At 38.7% G+C, this 13,187-nt stretch overlaps 1 protein-coding gene across 3 annotated transcripts in view; it reads left to right on the top strand.

The window, feature by feature from the left end:
- LOC110835355 (G protein-coupled receptor Mth2) overlaps positions 1–13,187 on the top strand; it is a 64,466-nt gene that overhangs the window by 46,330 nt on the left and 4,949 nt on the right. Inside the window, exons 4-5 of one of the 3 annotated variants that reach the window (XM_022075480.2) lie at positions 1,636–1,816; positions 11,089–11,441. In XM_022075480.2, the coding sequence (XP_021931172.2) occupies positions 1,636–1,816; positions 11,089–11,437 (530 nt within the window). In that variant the 3' untranslated portion in view covers positions 11,438–11,441. Of the gene's footprint in view, positions 1–1,635; positions 1,817–11,088; positions 12,264–13,187 lie in introns of those variants that run through there. The other 2 variants (XM_087347406.1, XM_087347407.1) reach the window with 2 other exon arrangements.

Raw genomic sequence — 13,187 nt, 5'->3', positions numbered from 1 at the left:
TGTATCGCGTCTCTTCTAATTGTGCCTACGCTCACAAACGGCCAGTGTACGCTCAAACGATTTGGCTAACAACGCCTGTGATACGCTGGCTGCAGCAGGCTAACGATGCATTATAAAAGATGGGTTCTCCTGCGTCCCATTGTATAGAGTACCACTGAACCACGACTTTTTGTTTATTTTTTTGTATTTCAAAGCGTTAGCCGAGCTAACACGTCCAATATAAAAGGTCCGTCCGTCCGTCCGTGTTTTTTTACCTCAATCCGATGGCATGGACGTGTCCATTAAGTTAAGATATATGATGTGAAGCTTTCACGGCGGCTTTCATTAATAAAGTCTTCTCGGGCTATCAGTCGTGTTAGATGTTGAATAATCGCCGACGTTTCGAGGACCATCTCTGTCCTCATTTTCAAGGCTGTTGACTGTGTGTCTCGTAGCGCGAACTGTTTTAAATATCCAGGACTCTTGCAGGTCTCCGCGCGGGGTCTGGAGGGGGGTGTGGACTTCTCTGGCTGGGCCAACCGTATGTGCCTTTTGTGCTCCGTACATCTCGCTTCGATCGATCTGCCCGTCTCTCCGATGTAGACCTTCCCGCACTCACATGTTACCAGTATACACCCGCAACTTTTAGGCCTAATTTGTCCGTGATAGGTCTCAGCATTTTACTATTTTTCTTCATTGGGACGTGGATGGTCCTGATGTTATGTTTTGCCAAGATTCTGCTAATTCTGTGGGAGATCGCTTGTTGGAACGGTATCTTCGCTATGCCCACCCGTTTCTCTTTCTTTGTCCGGGGCCTCTGTCTCTGAGTGAGGGCCCACTTGATGTCCTGGTTACTGTATCCGTTCTGTCTGAACGTCTTACGAAGGTGGTTGATCACCTTCTCTAAGTTGTTTGAGTCACAGATGGTTCTTGCCCGGTGAACCAGTGTCTTCAGTACCGACTGCTTCTGTGCTGGATGGTGTTCCGAACTCGCGTGTAGATACAGATCTGTGTGTGTCGGTTTCCTGTAAATGGTATGTCCCAGTGAGCCATCCAGTCTTTTACTTACCAGTACGTCTAAGAAGGGCAAAACATTGTTATGTTCCAGTTCCATTGTAAATCTTATATTCTGGTGGAGACTGTTTAAATATCTGGAGCTCTTCTTTTCCATGCTCCCACACCACAAAGGTGTCGTCCACGTATCTGTACCAGTGTGCTGGTTTCTTGGTTGCCGAGTTTAAAGCCTTATGTTCAAAGGACTCCATGTATAGGTTGGCTATCACTGGCGCAAGTGGCGACCCCATGGCTACTCCGTCCCTTTGCTCGTAGGAGCCATTGTACATAAAATATGTGGTAGAGAGGACATGCCTTATGAGTGCAGTAGAAAGACAACACCCGGACACGCCAAACAGTCCACAACCCCCTCCAGACTCCGCCCGGAGACCTGCACGAGTCCTGGACATTTAAACAGTTCGCGCTATGAGCCACAGTCAACAACATCATTGAAAATGAGGACAGAGATAGTCCTCGAAACGTCGGCGATTAATCAACATCTAACACGGCTGATAGCCCAAGAAGACTTTACTAAAGTTAAGATATGTTTTGAAGCACCTGTCATAGAGGAAGGCGTAGTTAAGTTACATGTGGTTGTTGCAGAAATGACATATGGCATCGCAGTCTACTTCTTCGGCCCTGTTTCTCCCATGATCACATGCAACGTGGTTCTTTTCGTGCTCACTGCTCGAAATTGTTCCAAGGTGAAGGCGGAAATCCATCGCATGCAGCAGAACTCTATCGGCGACCGTTGCAAAAGAAGATACCAAGCGGACAAAACCAAGTAAGAACAGCGAAATGTAAATGCACAGCAGAAGCTTATGTACACTATGTCAAGTCAGTGAACAATGACTGTATGGTCCTTGGTCATTAAGCAGTAACAAAGTATGAGTTTTTCAAAATTTCTGACCACATTTTGGTAGTTGAGTATATACAGTGTGTCCACAAAGTCCCTTCGGGGTTTTAAAAAATTGTGGCGCGCAAACAAATTGAGCTTGCCACATGCGGTTTGTGGCAGATTACAGTGAAACTCTGGAAGTTTTTTACCGACCTCGGTAGACCTCGATGTGGGCTCCCTTGGTAGAACGGAGGACGTCCAGACGATATTCGATCTCTTGCCATGTTCTGTGGAGCATGTCCGCTGAAATAGCCGAGATCGCATTCCTGATACGGGTCTTCAGGTCATCAAGTCCGTTAACTGGTATTCGGAACACATTGCTCTTGACATGACCCCACAGGAAAGAATCCAGTGGTGTTATGTCTGGTGAACGTGGAGGCCAAGGCATTGGACCGTCTCTGCCGATCCATCTTCCTGGAAATGTCCTGTCTAGGTACGCGCGTACCTGCAGACCCCAATGAGGTGGAGCACCATCTTGTTGCAGAATGATGTGTGGCTGTAAGTGCTCAATTTGTGGTACTGCGTACAGTTCCAGCATGTCCAGAAAGGTGTTCATGTTTATCGTCTGCTCTTCAAAAGAGAGACATTTCCAGGAAGATGGATCGGCAGAGACGGTCCAATGCCTTGGCCTCCACGTTCGCCAGACATAACACCACTGGATTCTTTCCTGTGGGGTTATGTCAAGAGCAATGTGTTCCGAATACCAGTTAACGGACTTGATGACCTGAAGACCCGTATCAGGAATGCGATCTCGGCTATTCCAGCGGACATGCTCCACAGAACATGGCAAAGCTCGAATATCGTCTGGACGTTCTCCGTGCTACCAAGGGAGCCCACATCGAGGCCTACTGAGGTCAGTAAAAAACTTCAAGATTTTCACTGTAATCTGCCGCAAACCGCATGTGGCTAACTCAATTTGTTTGCGAGCCACAATTTTTTCAAAACCCCGAAGGGACTTTGTGGACACACTGTACATCATATTTCGTATTCTATGATTCACAAGTGTAAATCAGAACGCGCACAACAAAGGCTGATCAATTAAAATCGAGAGAAATGTGATACAAGGCGCAATGTCAAACGCCAGCACGCAAGCGAGAAGTACGTTATCGGAAGACCATTCTGTCCCTCCTCTCTTTAAGATTACTCTGTATTCTCTTTTAACTGCGCCTGCGCGAATGCATGTCCACGTAAAGCCATGCAGGTAGCTAACTATCTGACCGGTTCTGTCTTTCAGTGTGTGGAATACGATTTACCCACGATAATAAGGTTTTTCTTTTGTCGTTTTTAGTGTGGTGGCCGGATTAACTAGGCCAAAATGAACACTGCCGCCATGATTAAGGTACGCACCGTGATGCTTACCTTTGTCCTAGCGGAGTCGTGATATAATCCTAAGTTCATTTCGTTGGTTTAAATGACACGTGAGATGGTGAGATTAATCGGGAATCAACGGGATAAATATTTGAGGCGATAGAAGTGGGTCGCTAATGAAGGGTGCTGTCAGGCGGGTTTTAAGCAAGGCAAACAATCCCGCTTTAAACACCGCAAAACTTCGGTCCATTTTACATCTTTATTTAATCATATGTTGGATACATGAAAATCTTTGGTGACAATTCTTTGGATCACTCTTGATAAAGTCACTTGACTAAACATCTATGTAGTAACTTATAATTAGTCATCATAGAAAATTACGTGTATATATATATATATATATATGTACACACACACACACACACACACACACACACACACATATATATATATATATATATATATGTATACACTCAATTCCCAAGATTTTGTTGTTTTGTAAATGTGCTGACGTGGATTATTTCAGAATTTCCACGGAAACAAGGATGGAAATTTAAAGAGATATTTGCTAGATGTGAGATAATTATGATCTCCGTCCTATCCTAACGCTGACTGCACGGTGACCTAGAACTTTTTAAATCTTTCACCTCCGTACTCCTATAGCGGGATAAGTTAAGATAAGAAATTTTGCTGATTACGCTTCCGAAAATGGTCCTAATTCCTTCATCAGGTGGGAGAACAAATCCCTGCTCTGTCCAGCTTTCGGACCTCCACGGACCATGGCTGAGATTAGCTTAACCGGAAGGGGGGGGGGGGAAGTAACGTTTCGTCCTCCCATTTTAAGACAGAAGCAAGACCAACTTCCGAAATATGGTTTTAATAACAGTAAGAAAATCGATGAACAGTAACAGAATCATTACACACATTGTGCGATACCATTTACAGCCCAGACGCTTAGAAAGAGAACACAATGAGAGGCAGATAAATGGCGCAGATTAACATTTTCAAACAGTTTGGGAAAACGTTTTAGCTTCATTTAGAAAACTCTGTCAGCCGTAGACGCATTAGGAATTCTTGTTCGCCTTGAGTGTTCGTATTTAACTATTTTATGTGGTGGCTAATATTATGTAAAATTAAATAAAAGCTGTCCCACTATACGCCATGTAGGCGCTTGCGGGGAGATCGCCCTAATAATGGAGGCAGCAAGGACCTCGGAAACGTCGGTAAACTTCTACCAGGCTACACGGCGCAACAACCGAGAAGACAGCCATCTTAAAAAAACAACTAATGTTTGAAGAGTGTTCAAGAAAGTACATGACCCTAAGAGGGACGAAGTAATTGGGTATACATTGAATAATGAGCAAGGGAAGCACTGATTATTTACAGCTTGCAAGTAAAAGGGTGTTGAGAGAATGATATGGAAATGGGTTCTGATTATAGAACTAGCTCAGAATGGAGTCGAATGGCGAACTTTGGCTTCCGAGTGCTGAAGCTTTGTGTTTCTAATGGACAGTTTATTTAAAAATGAATTACCAAGAAAAGGTTTTGAATAACTTTTTCCCATTGTCGTTGATTTAGAATAATACAAAGTAAGAAATCAGACTGAAATATGACTGCCTCCCGATTAGAACACCAATTTTAACCCTAACGAATTTTTTTAAAGAAAATTGTTTTGAAACTAAAACTGCTTTGACGAGATGAAAATTTAGGTGATCATAAACAAATATTGGAGCATTTTCAATATGTTCAGAGTATCTTCAGTGTTTAGGTGTTACACTGTAAAGTTATCCCTCAGATATCAAGAAAACACGCCCAAGTAGAAAACTCTTTATGTGCTTCAGCAAATTTGCACTCGCCATCTGTTAATACGAGTCAACATAGACATCTGTGTGTTATTTGACTGTGGGGTGGAATTGTGATAATCTAGAGAGAGAGAAAATAAACAATATCAATTCTGTATCACTGGTGGGGATCTACGCAGCCAAATCCTACACAAAGACCAAATAAGGATGCCTTACCTTAACTACCCGGTTTCGAACTTCAACAAAATTTGGCATCCACCATCATGAAATGATATGACAAAATAACAATTATGGTCAGTGGTGCCGCATGACAGTTGTTACATGAATCAACAGATGTAAATCGCTCATTGATGAAGTGTGTGTTCTTTTGATACTGAAAGCTGAATGCGATTTTGGCATAAGATGAACAGATTTCATTCTTCAGTCTTCTTCTGCAGCATGATAGAATTACATAGCATTATTGCTGCATTTAAATGAAGCCGATTGTGACTGCAGCAGAAACGTAAAGTGAAGGACGGATGAAGTTTTGCAAAGGAAAATACTATCAGCAGAAATACTTTGGATTTACGATTGATGTATAACACGTCTGTTCGAACTAAGTTCGGTCTTGCAATAATGTGTGGTGGAATTATACAGAACCAGTAGCAAGAGTGGAAATCTTGTTAAAAATTTTCTAGAAAGATAGAAGGAAAGAAAGGAAGAAATGAAGGAAGGAGAAAACTTTTCATATTGTGAAGAATTTGTTACTGCCAATAGAAAAGAACTCTCAGAAATTTTGCTTTACAACAGCAATACATAGAACACCCAGAATTCAGAGAATTTCTATGGAATCTTTGAAGTGTGCTCAAGGAACGAAACTGCTTTTTTAAAGACTGGTTTGTAGTAATGGCCCGATCAAATAAAATTGTCAGACTACATCAACCTTAGTTCAAAATTTGATGAGAGACAAACAGAAAAGAATCCTAAATACTTCGATGGAAAGAAAGATTTGTGGATACCGAGACTATCTAAGTGTAAAAATATGCGGGATAAAATTTAACTACTGAAATATAGACTATTCTTGACACTTTTTCCACTTCTTCGTTTGAATGTGAGGAAAATTTAAAGATAAATGTTATTGTAACACCAACAAGATCTCCTTATCGTCAAATACAATGACACCTGTCACTTGTTTGATTCGGCAAAATACTCACATCTTAGGCGAAAAGTAAATGGTCATCTAGACAGTGAGGTCACATAATCACTGCATTAATTTCGTACTTGTCCATTATATTTACATTTTATTTAAGTTTATATTTTTTAAATATATTCCTGTGCTTCTCATGCATAAGAGCGTGTGTCAAAGAATTCAGTTGTTACAAGAAGTATAAGACATTCTGGTAATATTTTGAGGAAACTGAACTATAGAATTACCTTGTACAAGTAATGCTTTGTGTTCAAGAAAGTTGGTTGTCATTTTTACCTTAAAGTGACAGTAGTTTCTATATCAGTTATAGGTTTAATCTGTGGCACCTTGCTGGATATACGTTGCAGTCAGTATTACTGAATAAGGCTGAATAGTCCTCTTACCACAATTAAGAAACCCAAAATTAATTTTGTAAATATATGGTTCCCATTGTCTCCATTTACAGTAATTTGAGACCATTGTAAAATATATGTTTACTTATTTAATGACTGTTAAAGGTTAATTTAGTGTTAACATGTTAATCACCAGTAATTATTGTCGTTGGTTTGATGGTAGTTTATTAACATGTTAAAAGCGTATCTCAGGAAATGGTAGCCAATTTTTCATTCTAAAAGAGTTTTCTACAGGATAGTCAAGGAACTAAATGTCAGGAAGTAGTCGAATGAACACGCGTGCAAGAATAAATCAATTACACAGACTAGCAAGCAGTTGTAAGTTAAGTATTTTCGATATTCATATAATTCATTGATATACATTGTTTGCGATTACGATTATGTGTGTGTGTGTGTGTGTGTGTATGAGCGTTAAAAGTAACTTATATCCAACACACGTTCCTCGAAACCGGATAGACAAACTCGGTAGCCATTTTGAATGGTTGGTAAAGAAAGAATCACATCGAACTCGGTTTGTCTAGCTTGTAAACAGTTGTAAGATTTGAGGTTTTCACGGCGGTGAGTATGAAGAGTTCTGTCTTCTGGGTTGTTGTGATGTACAGTCTGGTCGATGTTACCAACGTTTCAGAGGGCATGAATATTCATCGCCCTGATGACGGAGGCAGTATGACCTCTGAAACGTTGGTAAACATCGACCATACTATACAGCGCAACAACCCAGAAGACAGAAATATTCTCCCTGAAGACGGAGGCAGTGTGACCTCTGAAACGTTGGTAAACATCGACCAGACTACACAGCGCAAAAATCCAGAAGACAGAAATCTTGTAAACAGTTGCTTCACTAGTCGAGCTGTCACTTTTCACATTCAAATGTTGTGAGGAAAAGAGAAACGATTTGTTTCAAATTATGCATTTTAAATGCTGCCAGGCGCAACTGGGTCGCTGTTTATAGAAGTATATCATTGTGCCTAGCGCTCGATTCAGGTGGCATACTTCGTTCTTCTAGCAAGCTTGGACGATTTCCATCACGCATTAGGATACGCATGTGAAATTTCCACTTGACAGCACATTTACAATTTCCATTCAATAAACCAACCAGAATTATGGGAACAGCTTCCCTGTAATACATCAGTCGTCGGTGTATATTTCGGTTCGGTGTTCTCTCCGAAGTTGTGAGAAAATAAACACCTGTAGCAGATGAAAGATGTTGCTTTTCTATAAAAACTTCAACTATTTTTCTTATCTTTTAACGCATCTAACCAATATTTATTCACAAATGTGATTCAGACACACTGAACACTTGGCTCTGCGAGAGAAGTTTCTTAACCGGCTCTAGCGTAACGAACAACAGATTAGAGTTTTCTCCGTCAGTGGCTGCTTGTTATGTCAGCGGGCCATACACAACATTTAGATCAATATATAGAAACACAATTTACAACCTCCCTTCTAGAACAAGCGAGGTGACATAGCCCTGCAATGAATTGTGAAAACATGCACCTCAGAACAAAATTGCGTGTCTCCCTTTTCATGAGTCTCGTTTTCTAACTTCATCAAAATAAAATAAATTTAAAGATAAACTAAACGGCATACAAAACTCACATAGACCAACCTGGTACATCACACTGTAATAACTCTAGTGGCGGCCCGTCCATAAGAGCTGCAGCACCCCCTATAATTTTTCAAATATTGAAAATTTATTTTTTGTATTTATATAATTTGTAACACTTTATTTCCTCCATATCATTATTTTAATATTACCCCTTACATTGTCATTATCCACTAATCGGCTGAACTGACAGTAAGTCCGCGGGCGAGGAGTGCGAAGCAGAACGGGGCTATCATCCAGCTGCAAGGATTTCAACGCGGCTGTCGGGTCAAATGTGCAGAGCGCGGCGGGCGGTAGAGTGAGGGGCAGTTCACTGGTACAGCGCGTTTCGGGCTGCAGTCGCCGCAGCCGGCTCATAGTAAACACACTTGCCCGTTACCACGCGTTTTAGACTGGCTTCTGTAACGCAATCTCTTTCGTGGTTATTGTTACATATTCCATAATTCTGTATGCCGACTATTTTTTTGTTCTGATAAAGACAATGAGCAAAGGAAGTGTATCATATTCACAGCAAATTACTTTTTCTTAATTCTTTGAGTGAAAAAAGTGATGCAAAATATCATGGCCGCCCTCGTCCGGACTTAGAAATAGTTAAACATCGTCGAGCACGTATGGGCTTTCTCCTGATGTAAATTTACTTTTAATTTATTTATGTTATTATGTGTTGAAAAACTATTCTGAGTTTTTCTCCGTGCGCAGAACTACCACTGCTCAGACTCACGAGCCGCCACTGAATAACTCTAATTTCTTGTGCTAAAGTACCTTGTCGTGGTGGCATAGGACGAATGGAGGTAAAGCTCCACTCATTCCTAAGTCGTCTCTAGATCGAGTTGATTTATCGGTTTCATGCTCCGGTTGCTTTACCATTGGGAAAGGAATCCTTGGTGCCTACGGATTTTGAGAATTAGTGGAGACCAGAACTGATTGTGATTGCCAGGAATCATACCTTGATCTGAAATCCTAAAAAAGATGATTCCAAGTAATGAAGAGTAATGAACATGCATTAACTTTCCTTTGCATCTTAAGGACTCAAAGCCTGTAATTATTTGCCATCAAGAGTGCTGGAATATCCAAATTCTGCCAACTGCAGCTGCAGTGATACTATCCCTCAAGCTGTAGATTATGTGCGGAAATATTGAAAAGGACAGTAGAAAAATTAAATTGTTACTAATATAAATACTCTATAATAAATGAGTCTTTATCCATTTTTGTGACAACATACATTTATATATATTTGTAAGCATAAACACACATAACTCAAATGAGTAATTATTAGGCAAGTGTTAAGTTTTCAAGTAGATAAAGGAAACTGCAGGCTTTGGAACTAAGATCAAGAATGACATTTCAGTTATGACAGTTTTGTGTCATTTCAAGATCTCTTTTTAACTTATTGACTGTCGAAAGACAACTTCCATAGTCAATGAAGGAACATCTTACCGTATTAACTTTTGGTAAACTGGAAATAATTTCAACTAATATTATTCCTAAGGAAAGTCAACTTCAATAAATCACTATGACCTATAATTTTCTGTTAACACTCAACCCTGTCAGTAATGGATACCACATGTATATGAAGACGTTCACTGTATGAGAAGAACACAGTCTATGTGTTTAAGAACAAGGTCATGTGAAGAATATTTGGAGGAAATAAACCTAACATCATGGAGAAAATTATAAAACGATGAACTTCATAATTTGTACTCTTCATACAATTTCTTTAGCATGATGAAGTCAAGGAAGATGGGATGGGCAGGGCATGTAGCACATACAGAAGAACTGAGGAAGTTATCAAATTTGTTGGTCAGTAACCTATGGAAAATAACTTTTTGGAAGGTTGATGACAGAATAAGATTAAAATAGATCTTGAAAAATGGGCATGAATGTGTGATTTGTATTTGACTAACAAAATATACATTCCAGTGGCAATCTCTTATGGACATGATAATGAAGTTTCAGGTTAATGAAAGACAGAATTCTTTAAAGAAATTGAGTAATATTTCAGAGGTGCTTACTGCATCAATCATCAATGATCATTGATCTAATGGTGGAGGTATTAAGTATCTCTGAAAGGTCAGCAGTATCTGCATTCTACATGGCATAACATCCAAAAGATAGCCATCTTAATACTTGTTGCTCTGATAACCTGATACTCTCTGAGTGTCAGTTTGTCATAAATAGCTCTGCTCCATCTACTTGTAGGTTGGTTGATTACTTATATCAGAAACCAAATAATATACTTCTGTTTAGAGCATTTACACACACACACACACATGTTTATGTATATATATATATATATATATATATAAATTGAAAACTAGTAGTTGTATGTCTAACATCATGAAAAAAGGTATGAATTAAAACAATACATGTATTATTTTATAAATATAAACATTTCAATATATAAGGAGATCCAAGTTGTATGTATCATTCCCATGGGAATTTATTTCTTACAGACACAAACACTGTAAGTAAAAATTAAGTGTCAAAGGTGGTTGTGAAGACAAAATAACTATTATGAAGCTATTTAACTAGAATAATAATAATAATGACAGTAACAACTGAAATAGTTAATAATTACATAAAATATGTTACTGCCACTGACTGCTTTCAGACTTTTGCTTTTTTTAAAAAGCTGCACAGTAAGTTCTTATTAAGATGGCTGCCTTCTGGTTCATAGCATCATGTAGTCTGGAACAAGTTTTCCAACATTTCAGACCCCCTTGCTGCTTCCATCATCAGGGTAATCACCCTGATAGTAGAAGTTTATACCAGAGTTTACAGCACTACACCACAGAATACAGCCATCTTTATACTCAATGCCATGAGAACTTCAAGGCCTGCTAATTTCTTATTGCCTGTTCTAGGCTCATTATGAATGCAAAGCTGTTCATTGTGATGGGTGTCACTTGGACACTGGAGATTGTCTCATCCTTTCTGACTGAACCACCCTGGATCTGGTACCTGTCTGATACAGCTAATGCACTGCAGGGGGCACTCATATTCGTCATCTTTGTGTTGAAGGGCAGAGTAATTCGCACCCTGGCTTACCGCCTTGGGTTCCGAAATCAGGGACCCATCAGGCCCAATACCACTGAGCATCTGACTACTTGCTATGATCCATATCGTGTGAGGAAGACATCCAGCAATACTACACTCTGTGCAACCATCACAGACTCCAGAAATGCCAGATTCACTGCAGCTTCCTGCAAATAATAATGTAATCTCCTAGATGTCTGTTTCAAAACTTAAAATACCTAAATAACAAGATTCTGAACTGGCTATAATATTACAATGCACATAATAAGAGGAAATTAAGTAATAGTTCTATAGGACCCTCATGGGCCAAGATTGACACAGGTACCACACTGCCTTTGTAGGAAGAATTGTAACAATTGTTATGAGAATTACTAAGTAAAACTGTGTGATAAGATCACACTGCCTTTAATATTCCACTTCAGCCAAAACTGGACACTTCACACAGCATGTGAGATATTCAGAAGGAGAAATGATGACATTTTTGTCATAAATGTTTGATACTTGAGACCATTTTAAACTTAGAGTTGAGGAATGCTAGGTCTTGGCCCCATGCCAACACTTGCAAAAATATCCTCATATTAAGAAAAATAACGAATGACTTAGTATTATTTTCATTGTTAAGGTGTTCATTTTCATGCCCAACATATACTAACATTAAATTCAGTCTCATTCACAAAAGTACTTTAACAATTTGTCATAATTGGGAACTTTTGCTTGTTGACCTGTGTTACAACTTGTATTCAATTCAATTCAATTCAATTCAATTAATTTATTTACGTGTTTGCCAACAGCAAGAAGCCAATAACAGGCAAACACTGATAATATATACAATAATAGTGAAATAAAAATTAAAAATTAAAAATCTTACACAAACGGATTAACTAAACTTATAAATATACAGTATTAAATATAACTGCCAAGTACAGGCAAACCCAAAATAGAAACAATATTAACACAGAGCAAAAAATGAAGGAATATAAATAAAAACAAAATAATCCACGTAGGGAACACTAATATAATTGTAAAACTTTAAAAAATATAAAAAGACAGATAACCAAGCTAGATCATTTCCCTTGTTGAGAACGTTCGCTCAAGGGAGACAATGTTTGTGCTAAATACGTCCAAAGATTTACATACGTCATTTGCAGCGATGACGCACCTGGCTGAAGGACTATGCCTTAGTGCACTGCTCACACTAAAAGTAGAAAATTCTCTTATTTGCCTCGCCGGCACACGTAAACCAACAGCATCCATAATGGAATATTAACTATGATTATAACTATTCTAAAACCATTGTATGTCAAGGGCAACAGCATATTTACAGGAAGTGTTTTAGCAATGTCTTTAAAAATTTAAAAAAATTGTGATAGTGATCTGAATTTGGCAACACAAATTGTAATACAAGCTGATGAGGTAAGGAAGATAAGCTGATAATGACAATTGTAGACAAAGCACATGATGTTGGTATCAGTAAGATATGGAAAAGAAAAAGGCAAAGGTATCAATTTCTGCAGGAAAGCATACTGCATTGAGAATATTAACAAAGAAACAAATAGCAGTGTTTTCATTTTTATTGAGCAGTTATGAGACTATTTCATGATCTAATGAACCTTAAAGACATCTGAAAAACAGTTTAAGATTTTGAATAATATATACAGAATGGAATTACGTTGCTTGGATAATTGAAGAACTCAGTGTTCCAAACTTTTCATACATCTTTCTTATTGTTTGAAATGTGTATAAACTAGATATCAAGAAATATTTATATAAAGTTAAGATGACAACAGCTCCATTTAAAAAGAAATGGTTAATGTGAAGTAATGATCATGAAAAATATAAATTAAAATGGCCAGTACTGCACAAGACAATATTAAGATTTCTATACAGTGCAACTGTGAAGAAAACTTGTGAACTATGGGTCAAGTTC

This window comes from Zootermopsis nevadensis, unplaced genomic scaffold, assembly GCF_977971745.1.
Source record: "Zootermopsis nevadensis isolate Lab colony 2312 unplaced genomic scaffold, Znev_1.0 Znev_ptg000011l, whole genome shotgun sequence".
Taxonomy (NCBI): Eukaryota; Metazoa; Arthropoda; class Insecta; order Blattodea; family Termopsidae; genus Zootermopsis; species Zootermopsis nevadensis.
This window is presented reverse-complemented; position numbering and strand designations above follow the sequence as displayed.